This window comes from Mustela nivalis (assembly GCF_964662115.1).
Source record: "Mustela nivalis genome assembly, chromosome: 5".
Classification (NCBI taxonomy): domain Eukaryota; kingdom Metazoa; phylum Chordata; class Mammalia; order Carnivora; family Mustelidae; genus Mustela; species Mustela nivalis.
This window is the reverse complement of record NC_139024.1, coordinates 70,779,256-70,798,960: the sequence shown is the minus strand read 5'-3', so window position 1 is coordinate 70,798,960 and position 19,705 is coordinate 70,779,256. Positions and strand designations below refer to the sequence as shown.

Genomic DNA, 19,705 nt, shown 5'->3' with positions numbered 1-19,705 from the left:
CCAACAGTGTAGCAGGGTTCCTCTTTCTCCCCATCCTCTCCAAAATCTGTCATTTCCTGACTCGTCAAAATTTTAGCCATTCTGACTGGTGTTAAGTGGAATCTCATTGTGGTTTTGATTTGTATTTTTCTGATGCCGAGTGATATGGAGCACTTTTTCATATGTCCGTTGCCCATCTGGATTTCTTCTTTGCAGAAATGTCTGTTCATGTCCTTTTCCCATTTCTTGATTGGATTATTTGTTCTTTGGGTTTTGAATTTGGTAAGTTCTTTCTAGATTTTGAATACTCACCCTTTATCTGATATGTCACTTGCTAATATATTTTTCTATTCTGTCAGTTATCTTTTGCTTTTGTTGACTGTTTCCTTTGCTTTGCAAAAGCTTTTGATTTTGATGAAGTCCCAGTAGTTCATTTTTGACCTTGCTTCTTTTGCCTTTGGTGATGTGTCTAGGAAGAACTTGCTGCAGCTGAGGTAGAAGAGGTTGCTACCTGTGTTCTTCTCAAAGATTTTCATGGATTCCTGTTTCACATTGACCTCTTTCATCCATTTTGAGTCCATTTTTGTGTATGGTGTAAGAAAATGGTCCAGTTTCATTCTTCTCCTTGTGGCTGTCAGATTTTCCCAACACCATTTGTTGAAGAGACTTTTTTCCATTGGACATTATTTCCTGCTTTGTCAAAGATTAGTTGACCATAGAGTAGAGGGTCTATTCCTGGGCACTCTATTCTGTTCCACTAATCTATGGGTCTATTTTTGTGTCAGTACCATACTGCCTTGATGATGGCAGCTTTGTAACAGAGCTTAAAGTCTAGAATTGTGATGCCACCAACTTTGGCTTTCTTTTTCAACATTCCTCTGGCTATTCAAGGTCTTTTCTGGTTTCATATAAATTTTAGTATTATTTGTTCCACTTCTTTGAAAAAAATGGATGGGATTTTGATAGGGATTATATTAAATGTGTAGATAGCTTTAGGTAGCATAAGCATTTTCACAATATTTCTTCTTCCAATCCAGGAGCATGGAATGTTTTTCCATTTCTTCATGTCTTCCTCAATTTCTTTCATGAGTACTTTACAGTTTTCTGCATAGAGATTCTTTGGCTCTTTCCTTAGGTTTATCCCTAGGTATCTAATGCTTTGGGGTGCAATTGTAAATGGTATCAATTCTTTAATTTCTCTTTCTTCTATCTTGCTGCTGGTGTATAGAAATGCAACTGATTTCTGTGTATTGACTTTATATCCTGACACTTTACTGAATTCCTCTATGCGTTCTAGCAGTTTTGGAGTGGAGTCTTTTGAGTTTTCCACATAAAGTATCATATCATCAGCAAAGACTGATAGTTTGACTTCTTCTTTACTGATTTGGATGTCTTTAATTTCTTTTTCTTGTCTGATTGCCAAGGCTAGGACTTCTAGTATGATGTTGAATAGCACTGGTGATAGTGGACATCCCTGCCATGTTCCTGACCTTAGAGGAAAAGGTCTCAGTTTTTCCCCATTTAGAATGATACTTGCTGTGGGTTTTCATAGATGGCTTTGATGATATGGAGGTATGTACCCTCTATCCCTACACTTCGAAGAGTTTTGATCAGGAAAGGATGCTGTACTTTGTTAAATGCTTTTTCAGCATCTATTGTGAGTATCATATGGTTCTTGTTCTTTCTTTTATTAATGTATTGTATCACTTTCATTGATTTGTGAATGTTGAACCAACCATGCAACCCAGGAATAAAACCATTTGGCCGGGGTGAATAATCCTTTTAATGTACTGTTGGAACCTATTGGCTAGAATTTTGGTGAGAATTTTTGCATCCATGTTCGTTAAGGCTATTGGTCTGTAATTCTCCTTTTTGGTGTGGTCTTTGTATGGTTTTGGGATCAAGGTAATGCTAGCCTCATAAAATGAGTTTGGAAGTTTTCCTTCCATTCTATTTTTTGGAACAGTTTCAGGAGAATAGGTATTAATTCTTCTTTAAATGTTTGGTCAAATTTCTCCAGGAAGCTCTCTGACCCTGGGCTCAGTTGGGAGATTTTTGATGACTGTTGTAATCTCCTTACTGGTTATGACTCTGTTCTGGTTTTCTATTTTTTCCTGGTTCAGTTTTGGTGTTTATATGTCTCTAGGAATGCATCCATTTTTCCCAGATTGTCAAATTTGCTGGCATAGAGTTGCTTATAATATGTTCTTATAATTGTTTGTATTTCTTTGGTGTTGGGTGTGATCTCTCCTCTTTCATTCATGATTTTATTTTGGTCCTTTCTCTTTTCCTTTATGATAATCTGGTCAGGAGTTTATCAATCTTATTAATTCTTTCAAAGAACCAGCTCCTAGTTTCGTTGATTTGTTCTACTGTTCTTTTGGTTTCTAGTTCATGGATTTCTGCCCTGATCTTTATGATTTCTCTTTTCCTGCTGAATTTAGGCTTTCTTTGCTGTTCTTTCTCCAGCTCCTTTAGGTGTAGGGTTAGGTTGTATACTTGAGACCTTTCTTGTTTTTTGAGAAAGGCTTGCATCACTAGATACTTTCCTCCACTTTGCTGTATCCCAAAGATTTCAAACAGTTGTGTTTTCATTTTCACTGTTTCCATGAATTTTTTCAATTCTTCTTTAATTTTCTGGTTGACCCATTCATTCTTTAGTAGGATGCTCTTTAGCCTCCATGTATTTGAGTTCTTTCTAACCTTCCTTTGTGATTGAGTTCTAGCTTCAGAGCCTTGTGGTTTGAAAATATTCAGGGAATGATCCCCGTTGAGACTTGATTTGTTACGCAGGGTGTGATATATTTTGGAGAATGTTCCATGTGCACTAGAGAAGAATGTGTGTTCTGTTGCTTTGGGATGGAATGTTCTGAATGTATCTGTGATATCCACCTGGTCCAGTGTGTCATTTAAAGCCTTTATTTCCTTGTTGATATTTTGCTTGGATGATCTTTCCATTTCAGTGAATGGGTTAGTGTCCCCTGCTATTATTGTATTATTGTTGTTGTTATGTTTCTTTGTTTTTCTTATTAATTGGTTTATATCATTGGCTGCTCACATGTTAGGGACTTAGATACTTAAAATTGTTAGCTCTTCTTGTTGGATGGACCCTTTAAGTATGATATAGTGTTCTTCCTCATCTCTTATCATAGTCTTTGGCTTAAAATCCAACTTATCTGATAATAAGGATTGCCACCCCCCCCTTTCTTTTGTTGTCCATTAGCATGTAAATTGCTTTCCACCCCCTTATTTTAAATCTGGAGGTGTCTTTGGGTCTAAAATGAGTTTCGGGGCACCTAGGTGGCTCAGTGGGTTAAAGCCTCTGCCTTCAGCTCAGGTCATGATCCCAGGGTCCTGGGATCAAGCCCCACATTTGGCTCTCTGCTCGGTGGGGAGCCTGCTTCCACCTCTCTCTCTGCCTGCCTCTCTGCCTACTTGTGCTCTCTGTCTGTCAAATAAATAAATAAAATCTTTTAAAAAAATAGATAAAATGAGTTTCTTGTAGACAGCATATTGATGGGTCTTATTTTTTTTATCCATTCCGATGCCCTGTGTCTTTTGATTGGGACATTTAGCCCATTTACATTCAGGATAACTTTTGAAAGATATGAACTTAGTGACACTGTATTGCCTGTAAGGTGACTGTCTGTTACTGTATATTAGTAGACCAGCTCATTACTGGTCTACTACTTTTAGGCACTCTCTTTGTTTAGAGGATCCCTTTCAGTATTTCCTGTAGGGCTCGTTTGGTGTTTGCAAATTCTTTTAATTTTTGTTTGTCCTGGAAGCTTTTTATTTCTCCATCTATTTTCAATGACAGCCTAGATGGATGTGCTCTTATCTGCATATTTTTCTCATTTAATGCTATGAATATATCATGCCAGTTCTTTCTTGACTGCCAGGTCTCTCTGGATAAGTCTACTGCCAATCTAACATTTCTACCATTGTATGTTACAGACTTCTTGTCCTGAGCTGCTTTCAGGATTTTCTCTTTTTCACTGACTTCTAAGTTTTTCTATTAGATCACAGGGTACGGACCTATTTTTATTGATTTTGAGGGCAATTCTCTGTGCCTCCTGGATTTTGATGCATATTCCTTTTACTATATTAGGGAAATTCTCTGCTATAAGTCGCTACAATATACCTCTTCCCCTCTCTCTCTTTCTTCTTCTGGGATCCCAATTATTCTAATATTATTTTATCTTATGGTATTACTTATCTCTTGAATTCTCTCCTATTATGGTCCAGTAGTTGTTTTTCTCCCTTGCTCAGCTTCTTCATTTTCTGTCATTTGGTCTTCTATATCACTAATTCTCTTTTCTGCCTCATATATCTTAGCAGTAAGACCCTCCATTTTTTACTGAACCTCATTAATAGCTTTTTTGATTTCAACTTGGTTAGATTTTAGTTCCTTTTTTCCCACCAGAAAGGATTTTATTTCTCCAGAAGGGAATACTCTAATATCTTCCATACCTTCTTTGAGCCCAGCTAGCACATTGATAATCATCATTCTAAGCTCTAGTTCTGACATATTACCAATGTCTGTACTGATTATTTCCTAGCCATCAGTACTGCCTCTTGTTCTTTTTTTGTGGTGAGTTTTTCCACTTTGTCATTTTATCCAGATAATAATATATGCATGATAGAATAAAATACTGAAAGGGTAGCAAAGACCCCAGAAAAATGTACACTAACCAAATCAGAAGAGACCCAAAGCTGGGGGGAGAAATAAGGGGGAAAATGAAATAAAAATTATATATATATACATATATATGTATATACATATATATACATATATATATATATATATATATTAGACTGGTGAATAGATCAGAGCCACCCACTTGATTTTGGGTGTATTTTGGTCTCTTAGAAGAAACTACCTTCCAAAATTTTAAGGAAAGAAAAATGTATATATACACAAAAATAAGGGTAAACATGATGAAGGGATGGAATACGATTATAAAGATGAAAATTTTTTAAAAATTCTATAAAAGGAATTGATAAGATAAGTTGGTAGGAAAAAGAAAAAAAAATGAGGAGAGACTGTGATCAGGTTGGAGACTAGAACAAAGCCATGTGCCAGATTTAGGGTATATTTTGATCTATTAGAAGAAATTGTATCCCAAAATTTTAAAGAGAAAAAATCTTTATGTATATAAAATATAAGGTTAAATACAATGAAGGGATAAAATATGGCTATAACAATGATGATTTTGAGAGATTTTTGAAGATTTTGAAAGATTTTTTTAAAAAGTTAATGTTAAGATAAACTAGTTAAAAAACGTTGAAAGAGGAAAGAGGAAAAGTAAAATATATATATATATATATATAAAATAAGAAAAAAATAAAATTAAAAAAATTAACTTTGCAAGACTAAAGTTTCATGGGGGAAAAAGCCATGAATTCTTTATGTTGCTTTCCCCTAGCTGTGGAGTTCCGCTGTTTTCATAGATCAGTGCACTTGGTCTTGGCTGGATATTCTTGTGATTCTCAAATGTCTTTGCCCGAAGTGGTATTGCACCACCTCTGCCAGGGGCCAGGCTAAAGCAATCTGCTCAAGTTTGCTTTCAGGATCTTTTGTTCTCTGAATGCTCTCCATACTGCTTTGGATAATGGGAATGAGAATGGTGGCCTCCTAATCTCTGGCCCGTAGGAGCCAAGAGCTTGTGGCCCCACTCCTCAGGACACCCTCAGAGAAAACCAGTCAGTCCCTCCCATCTCCGTGGTCTCTTGCCGTGCTCTTAGCTCACTCGTCCTGTGACTGAATGTTTTTATTTCTGGCACATGGCCCCGTTTGGTGTCTTCAATCCCAGCAGATCCTTGCCATGCACTCCCTTGCCTCTCCCCATGCAGGAGAAAGGAGGAGGTCTCTCCGGATCTGCCACTTGTGGGGTCCCTGCTCAAAGAGCAGTGGTCTGATTGTGACTTAAATCACAGCTTAAGGTAACCCCAAGCTGAGAGCTCACTCCTTGGCTCTGTCTCTGTCGTCAGCTTCCCTGCTCCAATACCTGGGAGCTCTGACCACACTCAGACACTTTTTGTGTCTTTCTGTGACCCCATGGAATCTGAGAGCACACTGTCCCCACAAGAGTTCCACCCTCACTTACCCGCTGGAGAAATGTCCTTCAGTGAAGTGGACTTCTAAAAGTTCTCCACACATAGTTTTAACAGAGGCAGTAAGACCACGAACATATGGCATAAGATTAGCATGTGGGTTTGACAGTGTTCTTCCCATCCTGCTGTGTGTTTCCCCTTGTGATGCTTCTTTCTTCCCTCCTTTCCTTTCTTGTGTGGGCTATATTTTGCTGTTTTGCTCTTACACTCTTCCAGATTTTGAAAGTCAATAACTTTACTTATTCATCTGCATTTGCCATTTTTTAAATCAAAGAGAAGAATAGAAATTGTATTTTGATGATTTAAAAAGGAAAAGTAAATTTAAACTGCTTTCATTTTTCTCTATATCTTGTTCTCAAAATATCTATTCCCACAAATTGTCAGTCTTTTTGTTGTTCTTATACCCAGTGATGTCATATTTAGATGATTGTTGTTTAATTTTGGGCTTAAGCAGTGTATTTTTACCCACCAAGCACTTTTTCTATCTCATGGTAGTCTAAACTATGAAGCAACATGTATCACAGGTCGCTGCTTATTCTTTGAGTATCATTAATCAGCTATGAAAATAAGTCCTTGATCATTGTGACAGTTTTTCTGTGGCCTCAATTTTGGTAGGAGCTTCAAGATTTTATCTTTCTTTTTTCATTCTTTATATTTGTAAAGATATGTAAGAGATGCTGTGGTAGAGACTTGTAGTCAACTTTTAATTAAACCTTATATCCTTTGGGTTTAACTTTTCTTTATTAGTTTTTGTGTCAAAAAAGAATTATAAATGTTACTATCATGAAAACTTTAGGAATTTGTGTGTGTTAATATGTGGTTAATATGTGGTTGTTGTTGTTAATATGTGGTTAATATGTTAATATGTTGTTAATATGTGGTTCGTCTTCCCATAGGTTTGGCACCTGGGTCTTGTCATTGCAAACCTGGCTTCACAGGCGTGAGCTGTGACCGCTGTGCCCGAGGCTACACTGGCTACCCAGAATGCAAGCCTTGTAACTGCAGTGGTGCAGGGAGCACAAATGAAGACCCTTGTTTTGGACACTGTCACTGCAAGGTGTGTTGTGTTTGCTGGTAATGTCTGCTATCAAGACAGAAGGTCCTTTTCCCTTTCTTTTCTGTTCTCTTGTGTCTGTTTGACATTAGGTCAATTGTAACAGCTTCTCCTATAAATATCCCCTATCTATCCTACCATTGGCCCTCCTCTTAAGTGTTATTACAACCAGGATGTCCAGACATCCACCATTTGTCTAATTCTACCAGCTCAAGAAGAACCAGTCACTCTAGGAAGAGGTGTTACTTCATAGCAAAAACCCCTTTCCCTCATTACCCGACTAGTCTGTGAATTGAAAAATAGCATTATAAACAGCAGCGATATACTCAAACCTTCCATAGCTTTGCATCTACCTCTGAAAATAATTCTGCCAAGGGTTACATTCTGGCGTTTTAGGTAATCTTTTGAAGTTTAGACCCAGATTGTCTGAAAATACTATATTCAGATTCTTCTGTTTTATTACTGAAAATGTAAGAAACCTAGTGGAATTGATTAAAGTCTCAATTTTTCCTCCTAAGAGTACTTTCAGAAATATGACTTTATTTGTTGTACATACTCAGCTAATAGCTCATCATGTGAACACTGAGGGAGGCATTACAACCACAGCTTGTATGCATAGAGGAAACAGAGGCATGCACAAGTCTAAAATGACAGAACTGATTTCATTTAGCTGTGCTAATCAGTTCCAAAACACTGAGGTTAAGCTGTGTTATCTACATTAGTTGACAGAATACACTGAAAAAGTTAGAATGCCATACTGATATAAAAATGAATGTTACTTTTTTTTTTCCTTTGCTCTCAATCATGGTTGGAACCTTTTTAAGAACCTTTATTAAATCATTAGTCTTATCTAGGAAGCTGTAAATTACATGAAATGATATACTTCCATTTGTTATATGTGTTTGTGCATATAAAATTAAAGTATAACACAAGAGGTAAATATTAGTATTAATGTGAAGTGTATATTGATTGGGACAAGAATGTCTGACATAACAGGCTAAATATTATAATAGTTACATAATAAGTGTATGCTGTATCATGGGTCATTTAGGTGTTCTTTCTGCCTACTGAAACTACACAACTCCTGTCTCTGTAAACTGGCAGAAAGTCCATAATCTATAGTAAAAGCTGTCATATACTGGAACATAGTAAATTTCCTAGATATAGGACATTTTATTCCAATATTATTTGAAATAACAAATTGCTGTAGCACAGACCAAGACTGTGTTGCCATGTGTGTATGATCACTTGTTTAAGGAGACCTCTGCTCTTCACTCTGTGTGTCTTTTTGGACAATCCTACAGGCTTAGTTTATCTTCTCTGATATTTACCAAAATGTTGCTTGTGTGCATTTTATTTCTCTTACAAAACTCCACGGAAATCTCTGAGTTTTATCACTTGTTCAAATAAAGGACAGGCAAAGCTGAGCTTAGAATGGAAGGGAAATCTCTGTAGTCTCCAGAATGCAGGACATCAAATGGGAAAAAAGAAAAGGAATGTTTTTATATACCTACTGTTCATACACTGGAAATGTCTAGTATTTGCAAGGAAAGAGTAACAGGGAGGGAAAGACGCAGGCCTCATTTTTTTCCTTTCTTTGGTAAATGTAGAGAGAAAGGCTAGAAGAAGAGCTATAGCCACTAGGAGGACTCAGAGGGAGAGCTCCTTGAGCCACTGCCTGCACTCTGCTAGCTCTCTGTCTGCCTCTGTCTTATACTGAGCAATTACAGTCCCAGTTAAGAACCATCCCTTTTGAGGTGCCTGGGTGGCTTAGTGTTTAAATGGCTGCCTTGGGCTTGGGTCGTGATCCTAGGACACTGGGAATGAGTCCCACATCAGGCTTCCTGCTCAGCGGGGAGCCTGCTTCTCCCCCTTCCACTCCCTCTACTTCTGTTCTCTCACCATGTCTCTCTCTGTCAAATAAATAAATAAAAATATATTAAAAAAGAAGAACTATCCCTGTTACAAACACATCTGAAGCTCTACACAGATAGTTAAAAGACAATAAACAGCAATTAAGAAATCATAAAAGAATAAATAAGTACGTAGCATCATTAAAAGAGTTGCCTTTCAACTGTGTGACATTTTAAATAGATGACTATAACCGCTTAGATAAAACTTAATGTTTTTTTTTCTTTTAGGATAAAAACTTGCAGAAAACAGATTTCAATAGACATCCACATAGTTTTAAAAATCACTAATTATATGCATACAGAAAGTGAATTATATCATAATATGCATACATATAATGCACTATAATTAAGTACCTATAATCTCTTGTTTAAAAGAATAATAAATACACAGTATTCCAACAAAATATGCATGTAATTTAAATACTGAACAGACATTTATTAATGTAGAGAGAAATGTGGTAGGCCATTCTTTTTTACAAAAACATGGTGAGACATAGGTGTGTCTGCTGGTTATTTGAAACAATATGGATCTATCAAAATGGTATTTAACAAGTAATACTTCATTGAGAAGCTAAGATACTGGAGACTTAAATTCAAATAAAATGGTATCAATATAAATGCTCGTTTCCAAAATGCGTATTAACCAGTATACACGTACACGTTTTTTTTGGTCACATTATAACATGTAATTTTTTAAAAATAATTTTCATTAGGAAGAAATTTTGTCCTTACTGACGTATGTAGATACTTTAAGAAAGCACTTGGTTATGAAGTCTTGGGCCTATATATACTTCTATTATAAATTTTAAGTGGGTAACATTCTATCAAGATATACTGAGAAAAAGGGACACCACTTCTTTCACTTCCAATACAAGTATGCTGGATGAAATAGAGTAAATAAATTTGTAATTCTGTTGATTCAGGAAAGAGAAGGAAATTTCTATATGTCAGACCCAAAAGAGAAACCTAAGTTAACAAGCATAAGCCCAAGCAGAGCTGAACAACAAAGGTCATGGGGTGGGGAAGTAGGATGCTGGTCCTAATCTACAAATGGAAATAAGGTTGGACGTTTTAATGGCCTCTCTAGAACTTGACATTGAGTTTTGGACTCAAGGAAGGAAATTAAAATTGAGTTCAGTTATGTTTAGACTCTAGAATTGTCACCTTACAGTGAAAATTCCACCTGCAAGCTGGCGGTGGCAACAGAAATTTTCTTTCTCCTTTGGGGCTCTAGGTGGGGAAAAATTAGTGTGCAGTGAGGAAGCAAACACCCAAACCTGTGTACCACATGGGAATGGGGTCAGTTTTATTCTCCCTTTATGTTAGAATTCTTCAACATGTTAGGCAAGTGGTATTCCCACAGGAAAGAAGGTGCTGCCTCAACTGATGATGAACTTGCCATAAAGCAGTACACTGCACGATAGAAAAATAACTACAAAACAAAATCAGGAGGCACAGAAGTCAAAATATTTGTACACCAAGAACTAGAAGAATAAGATAGTTTGCAAGAATTCATATAAACAGTAAAGTATATACTTTTATTGTATTAATCATAAAATACATGAAAATGTATAATCATAAAAGAATAAAAAAGAATGAGAAAACAGTACAAAATAGGGTCCTATATTAAAATAAATAAACAGCTTTGGAAAAGAAGTCAATATCATTTACTTCTAGAAATAAAAACTGGTGTGCCCGGCTAGCTCAGTCGGTAGAGCATGAGACTCTTAGAAATAAAAACTGTATAGGGTTGAAATTTAAAATTCAGTGAATTTTAGAAGATTAGAAACTGCTTAGTAGAGTATTAGAAATGCAGACTTGAGGATAACACCTATTCATTGACGTAGGAAGTAAAGACATGAAAACATGAGATGCTAAGTGGTTTGGCTCATAGAAGGATAAAATTTAAGAAAAGTAACATGAGTTTCCAAAGAAGAGACTAGATGAACAGATGAGAAAGAATATCCAAAAATGATGAAAAGAAGAATTGTCAAGAATTAAAGAAAATTCAATATTTTCTATTTGAAGAAGATAAAAAAGAAATCTACTACCTAAGCTCCCAGTAGGCAACTTGCCCACGAGTCAAGATTGAGAGAAAAAGTCTTATATGTGTTAGATATGTTTTTATTGCATATATCATATCATAATATGTGCAAGAGACAAATATCATGATGTGTGTTTGCCATTGTCAGTCCAACTGTATTGAAGACACTCGAAACACTGTACTGAAAACTGTATTGAAAACACTGATGTACATTCTTTAGCAAGGAGAATATTGAAACCAGAAGAGCCTTCCAGTGACTTGAAGAATGCAAGAATCTGTCTATAAAAAACAATATGTCAGTGATAACCAATTAGAAAGTAGAATGAAAATATTGCGAATAGGAACAAAAATATACGATACTTAGAAATAAGTATTTTTAAGTGGAGATACTTTTCAAGAAGATTATTGAAGAATATAGGATAAAACTTTAAATGGGGAGATAGCAAATAATATCAAATTCTGGTGAAAACCAAGAGAAATGCTGCTGTCATTTGGGTAAATTAGTACTATGACCTGTGGAGTACAGTAGGGTATCTGGTATCATTAAGATAATGAAGTGTGTCACTCAGCAACTCCACATCTAGACATTCACGCTAAAGAAACTTGCACACTGTGCACAAAGAAGCAAAGAAAAGATGTCCACCATATACATAATTGTTTTAAAAATTAGAAAAAAATTGAAATATCCATGTATCAGTAAGAAAAATGAAGTGCAATACACTCATGAAATATGATAAAAGAGCTGTTCCAGTGAAAATAGGTCCTCATGCCTAAGCATTGATAAATCTCAGAAACTTCAGGTGAGGTGAGGAAAACCAATGTCATTGTGCTGTCATTTGTGTGACATTATAAGACATAAAACAGTTTCATATTGTGTGGACACACACTTACATAAATTAAAGATTTTTAAATACACTGATATGTAGAATTTCAGAGACTAGTTAACTCTAGAGAAAAGGGGAAGGGACTAGGATAGACATAAAGTAAAATTCAAATGTGCCTAAATATTATTTTAAAATATATCTGAAACACACATGAGAAATATTAATATTTTTCAACCTCTAGGTTATGAGTAGTGGATAAATGTCATGTGTACTTTTCTGGTGCTTTAAAATAATTCCTAATTTAAAATTTCTTTAATCAAAGAAAAAAAGATTTCCTGATTTGAAAAGAGGTAAATGAAATTAGTATGTATCAACTGCTATCAATTTTACAGATATTCTGTTATATCTGTTATATCTTGTTTACTATATGATATTAGTGAACATCATCCTCATTATATTTCAAAATATGAAAACAATGTTAGCTCAAGACATGAAAATACTTACTAATTTTTATACATTATTAACATTTTTGAAATTCCTCTATCTTCTTGTGAGTTACAAGAGGGAAACATTCCCAGATATATAAGTCAGTTGAATGTAAATGCTGGTCGGACTTTTGGTATTTATTTTAAGTACCATATGCTAAAAATTGGGCTTTTGAAGTTTGGTGTCATGTTATCCATTCAAAGGCGGTTGGATTACAGTCTCTGATACATAATATAAACTGACCTTGATCTAGGTTGTAACATGTGCTTTTATTTTATCAAAGTCTTATAACAAAAAGATAAATAGTGAAGTAAAAGATTAGAAATCAAAGTGTGTATTTTCGCATGCTTTGCTTTGGGTTTTTTACTGCACTTTCCATTAAGTTCTTACTGGCCAACCAGCTTATGTGATCTGACCTTGGGTTATCTTCCCAGAATGTTCTGGAGCTTCAGTCCCTGTCTTTTTGCCTGAATTACATTCCTTGGGGGTACCAAGCTCTTTCTGGAATTTCAGAGTCTATTTAGAAGGGTGGGAAAACCTTACCCCTGGCCCTGGCCCTTTGCATGCTAGGCAGTTTTCAAGGTTCATCTTCACTTTCTTAGCAAAGCTGGGATCCTGGTTCCCCTGATAGAAATAATTCTCCTGCAGTAATCACTTGTAACATCTTTGTCTTTTCCTTTATTATCTTCTTACAACTTGCAATCTATTTAATGTCAGCCTCACTTCTGTTATTTTTTCCATCAATCAATAAGAAGCTGACAGTGACTCATACATAAAAATGAAGGAAGAAAGAAAATGAAACAGTTGCAGAGATTTGAAAGTTACTAAGATTGGTTGATACCTATTTCTTAATCTATAAAATGATGATATTAAATCTTTCTTGCCTAACTCTCAATAGATGTAATTATAACATCGAAGCCTTTTGAAAGTATAAGGGATCATCATAAATACGTAGTAATCACTTTTTCTGTTTATTTATATTTCTTTTTATGAGTAGAAGTAAGTTTCTACTCTTTTCCTCTAATGGGATTTGCATGGTGTGTGCTTAGATTTTTATTGGTTTTGTATTTCCCTTTCCTATTTATATATAGCAGTGATCATCACATTAACTTGTTAGGCTGGAACCCTGGGCATTTCTACCAAAGGTGTTCAATTTACATGTTTGATCTTGAATCTAAATTACAGATGTAAATTTCCTAGCATTAGAAGTGCATTCCAGAGTTTGTTTCCTGAAGCAGCGACAGTTGAGAAATACTATGTTATTCAATTTTTAATGTTAAAGGCTAAATAAACTTGTGTGAAGTGAGAACTAATTTTCTTCTATTTTTCTTCTTGCTTCTAACCACCAACTACTTATTATTTAGCCATGGAACAGTGTATTTAAAGAGTAAGCGCTCAACAAATACTGCTAATTAGCTAATTATCCTTCTTTTGTTAACTTCTTTTAATACTTGGATGCATTAGAATGAAGGCCATAACAGAGGAAAATCTATAATTGACTACAAACGCCCCCCAAAAAACAGGCATGACTACAGCATTTCTGGAGCAATTATCACAAAAAATAACTTAAATGTCACTGGAGATACTCCGGGTAACTTTGTCAATAGAATTCCCAGTTGACTAACAATCACGGTTAAACATGTACCACTGGAGTTGTACCTAATTTATAAGAAAGCGACTTCCTGAGAATGGCTACAGGGAAACGATCGTGACTCTATTTCTCTAGAGAGAGCCTTTGCCGAGGGAACTCTAGCAAAAAGAAAATTGGTGTCAACCCAACAGTGTCTGACTCTAAGAAAAAAGAACCTAGTAAGGTTTTTCTAATTAAGCTTTGTTTTTAGAGAAAAAACTGCCGAAGGAGAAAGGCCAGTTATCATAAATATTTTGTAGGGTAGACCACAACATACCTACTTATATACTCAGCTAAATATGTGCAATAGGATATGTATCTTAAGCATGCATGTCTCCGGAAGGGGATGAAAATTGGCTCTAATAGGGGTGAAAATACCCTTTTCATTGTATGCATATGGACACAGTGCACCTGGACACAAGAGTATACCTGTGGAACAAAGATTTCATGGTGAGGATGGTATGAAAATAAAATAGTAATTAAAGAGGCTCCTTAAGGGCTTGAAAATAAAAATCAGGCTGGGAGACACTGGTCTAAAGAGAAGAGGCACTGTTTATCATCAGCCTATCTTCATCAGATTTGATGAATGAGTGAGTAAAAATAGCAAGTAAGGGAATAGTAAACAATAACATAGGTTTTATCAATAATTTGATACTGACAGCCTAGTAAATTTAACTGCTCAAGGAACTTACCCATAAAGCAGAAGATTCACTCTCAATCTGAGCATCAAAAATCCAAATCAGAAAGATCTTCCAAAAATGAATCAGGAATATAATCATAGCCACTTCATGTGTGGCATTGTTGATGAACCACAAAGAAGTTTTGAAAAAGTAGTTATGTACCTTAGAACCCATAAAAAGAATTGAGAAGAAAGCTGCCAAGATGTTCTATATGATCAAGTTACTAGAAGGTGGGGAACTAGTCTCCCTAGAAGTTTCAGTAGAAGTCCTGGAACACTATGCCTTTGTGTTTGAATTGTGCCACTCTAAAAATACATTAAATACCAAACTGTGATGTTTTCCCTGTTGTTTTTTTTTTTTTTTTTTTTTAAGATTTTATTTGTTAGAGAGAGCGCAAGCACAGGCAGACAGAGTGGCAGGCTAGAGGCAGAGGGAGAAGCAGGCTCCCTGCCGAGTAAGGAGTCTGATGTGGGACTCGATCCCAGGACGCTGAGATCATGACCTGAGCCGAAGGCAACCGCTGAACCAACTGAGCCACCCAGGCAAGCCTCCCTGTTTTGAAGCTAATATCATTTGAAAGAAAACTTTGGAAACACAATCCTTAAATAAGAAATTACTTAGATATACTCTCAAGGAAGATTGGAAAAGGAGGAAGGAAGTAGAACAGGCAATAACTAATTTATTCTCTGCAAGTTGAGGCATGACCAGAAAGCAGAGCTCTAGTGATCTAAAAAGATTTTATCCTCAATTCATGTTCCTGTCAGCTTTGAAAGGCCCTTTTAATGAAGCCATGAGGACAGATACATAAGTTGGTACTGTATCCAGCATATTTACTATTTAGTTTTGGCTTATTATTTGTCTATTGTAGAACCTGAGAACAATCAGAACCAAGCACTTTTCAATCCAATGAACCCAGCTACCACCCACTCAAGAAAAAAATGTGGAGCAGACTCAGATCTAAATAAGTAGGAGTCTAGCAACTTAAAGCTGTGGCATGAAGCTGACATCCTATGCAGTCATGTGTAAGGTCTACGGGGATCTTACAGAAGTTGATCGTTACTTGTGAGGAGGGTTGAAGTAAGCATGGTGGTGTAAAATAGGATTAGATTGAAGACCTATAAAGAGTTCTAAAATGTTTTGGTTTGAAGATTTGTCACAACAAAGTAAAACTATCAGTTTGGGTAGCCTGTTTTTCTAGGTATAAACATCCTATAATCTTTACTATAGTGTGTTGCGGGCCCCCAAGACCACACTCATTATCAGTGATTCACTAGAAGGACTTGGAGAATTCTGAAAAGTTTCTGTACTCACCCTAATGGTTTATTACAGCAAAAAATATATAGATTAAAATCAGCAAAGACAGAGGTGCATAGGAAAGAGTCTAGAAGAAACCAAATGCAGACTTCCAGTTATCTTCTCTCAACGGAATCATACGGAAAGTATTTATTTCTCCCAGAAACAATGTATGACAATACTTACGAGTTATTCCAACCAAGGAAACTCACCCAAGTCTTGCTATTCTGGATTTTTATTGGGAGGTCAGTCATTGAGGTATGAAGCTCTTATATGACTGACCCAGTCACCTGTTCCCCCAGAGATCAAACTGATACATTGTGACTCAGGGCCCCAGGTAGACAAAACTATGTATTCACCATAAATGGTATTGTAAGCTGATAAATGTGGTGCAATGTCATGGGGAAACAAAACTAGACTTTCACCATAAATGGGATTATTAGCATAAACTGTCTGATGTGACCCCTGACCCCAGGTATACAAAGACCCTTTTATCAAGCAGAATATTCCAAGGGCTTATAGGTTATCTCCCAGGAGCTAGTCAAGCAATGGTCTTTTCAGTTTAGAATATGCAGGGTTTGAGCACTCCAGGCCTGTTGAATTAACACTTCACTGCACCATATGGTGATGAAAGAGTACCAGCGTCTTGTCTTTCTTAGACATTTTACCTCTTCCCACCAACTTAGGTGCATGAAGTATAGTTCATTTGATTTACCTCCTGCTGAATGACCTATAATGATTTACCAATTCCTGAGAGAAAAGATCAGTATCTCAGAGTAGCCTTGAAAGTTCATTATGTGAGGGCAAAGACACTGGAAGCCAAGGACCAAGTGCAGACCCTAGCACACAAGAACTATTCAGTGTGTCTGTTTTGAAAAAATAAATGATGAATGAATCATCTACCCTTTGAATTAGTTCTTGTTTCCAATCTCTTTGCTAACCATGGGTCTCTCATTTTATCTCCTCCAACAGATTGAATTTTTAAACCGTTCTTCAAAATTACAAAAGGGCAAACGATGCCACTCCTGTCACAAAGCCTCCTTAGGTCTTTGTAGCACAACTAGTCCTTCCTCCTCTGTGTTCCCATAATATAACTGATTTCTCAGAGGCACAATCCTGTTCCACCAAGCATTATAGTGGATTGTAAATGTATCATTTTACCTGGCTCTAGATGTTGACTTTTAAAGACAGAGACCTTGACTTGTGCATCTTTAGAGTCCCTAGAATTCCTACTCTATTGTGTTGCTTCAGGTTATTAATTAATTGAATATTGAAATTATTTAATCCTATTTTTTCAAGGTTATATTACCAGACAAAAACAGAGATAAGGAAAATGTAATGTCTAAAAATTTCAAATTGTTGAACTCAGTCTGAATCTCAGAAAAGTAGTATTACAGGTTCAAAATTAGAGTAAATGAAAAGTAGATTAGACCAAGTGCGTAAGAGCACAGTCTACAGAACAGCTATAGTGTGTCCTCAGTGGGATAAGCTAAATTACACTTATAGAGATGTTTCATCTTTCCTGCCTATATACCCTTCTGAGGACGCCCAACTTCAGAGCTTTGGGGAATTATTTGCACCATAGGTCTGAAATTAGTTTGATTAGTTTTGCTGACATTTATCATATGAAAATATCTGAAATCTACTTTAGAAATAAAAATTAGCAAGAATGTCTGTGGCAATAATTCAATTTGTGTATTTATCAAGTTGCTAAAAATTGACATTTGAAATGGGCCAGGAGACAGCCCTTTGTTTAGGTTCCCAACAATATAGAAGTGACTATGGTCTCTTAAGTAGGTCATAGAAATTAAGAGTCAAAAAGTTAATTTCAAATAAATTATTCTCTCAGATATAAGCAGAAACCTCTTTAGTTATTCTTACAAATTTTTTTATTTTTTCACACTCTTGTTTTTTCTCCTATTTTTTTTTCCTATGTTCTCAGATCTTATCAACCCTCTATCCTCTGCCCAATCTTGGTTTACTAAAAAAAATAATTATATTAAACATCTACTATGTGCATAGCTCTTTGCTGTGGATGAAAAACACAACCACCAAGAAATTTATTTAAACTTAGTAAAATATTGTTTATCTAGTGCTCAGTGTTATAACAGGAACTTCAGCATTTTCTGGTAGTGTAACAGTAAGGCAAGGCTTCTACCTCTGAATAGATTATGGGGTATAACTAGGATATACCTAGAGAGAACAAGCTCAGAAGATACAGCTATGTGGGTTTTTTGGGTGGTTATAATAGAGCAATGTACAAAGGACTATGGAGCACAGCTGAGAGAGAAGTTCTCTAAGGAGAAGGAAAGTTTCAGAATTAAGGTAATGAAGGAACTCAAGGAAGAGAAAAAATGTGGAGCAAATCCAGGTGTAGGGAATACTGAGAATCTCTTCCTACAAAGCAAGGAGTCTTCATTTAGAAGTTACTAGTTAAGATTCACTGTTCTTTAAATTGAGAAACTGCAGCCTTCCCAGTTTTTCGTTAGATAATCAGCTTTCCCTGGCCCGAGTCCACAGTATAGGCCCATCTATAAACAAAGGATTTTTCAGTATGTTGGGACTAGGATTAATGAGACCAATCTGGAGAGCAGTCACCGCATGAGATTTATATTTCCCATATTATTACTATATGATTAACTGGCGACACCAATGTATTAAAGAAACACTGTGAAAATTAACCAAGAAAACCTTTCCTTTTTTCCTGCTTGGTTGCATCAAGGAAATCTATGGCCGTTTGCTCCAGTTTCTCTCCCTGTCAGGTTCTCATGGTTGCCCCAAGTGTATGTTTTTTTAATATGTAATATGGACAGTATTTTGTCCTCTGTATATTATCAACATGCTGTTGCACATCCATTAGTTTAATTCTCTAATTTTATCATATATCATGTGTTCAAAGAGGAAGTGGTTCAACAACAGAGGTTGTGAAGCAGCCTGTGCCCATTTTAGTCAGTGAAACTCACTGCTGTATTTATCATGGCGTTTACACCACACTCTTGATATACATGAAGATCAAATTGTAGCTTTTACGACAGTAGATCAGTATCCAATATCCTTTCTTGTCAGTGTGGCTAGAAAGGAGATAGCTTAACATGGAGATTTTGAGCAGATTAAGAAAAAAAAAATCCTATCTTTTAAATATGGTTGAAGGGTAAAATGAAGAATACCAGTTTATAATTTCCTTTTATGGAACTAAATATAAATGGTTCTTTATCTTGAAGGGTATCTCTGTTTTTATTTGTAGGAGAATGTTGAAGGTGGGGACTGCAGTCGCTGTAAAGCCGGCTTCTTCAATTTGCAAGAGGATAATCATAAAGGTTGTGATGAGTGTTTCTGTTCCGGGGTTTCAGACAGATGTCAGAGCTCATACTGGACCTATGGCCATGTAAGCAATAGCCTTTTCATTCTGTATGCTGCTCAGTAGAATAGAACCTCCTTGCTATTGTTCTTTTGTAAGAAATTTTTTTAAAAAATGGTTTTCTGGTAGTAAGTTCCTACTTACCATTATCATGAAGAAGGTATTGAATTTTCTTTCAAATGCTATTTGTGTATCTTTGATCAAAGACTTAAAGGTTTTGTTTGTAGCCACGTGGAGGCTGGAACCTCTTAGAAATAGTAAATATTCGTCTTTTCAGTGTCCATGATTACTTTGAGAAGCAGTAATGGGATTAATGTGATTATAACC

At 35.9% G+C, this 19,705-nt stretch overlaps 1 protein-coding gene across 6 annotated transcripts in view; it reads left to right on the top strand.

Moving 5' to 3' along the window:
- Positions 1-19,705, top strand: part of LAMA2 (laminin subunit alpha 2) — a 641,423-nt gene that overhangs the window by 273,532 nt on the left and 348,186 nt on the right. For all 6 annotated transcript variants that reach the window (XM_082731189.1, XM_082731188.1, XM_082731187.1 and 3 more), the window contains exons 10-11: positions 6,993-7,153; positions 19,265-19,405. In XM_082731189.1, the coding sequence (XP_082587315.1) occupies positions 6,993-7,153; positions 19,265-19,405 (302 nt within the window). The remainder of the gene's footprint in view (positions 1-6,992; positions 7,154-19,264; positions 19,406-19,705) is intronic.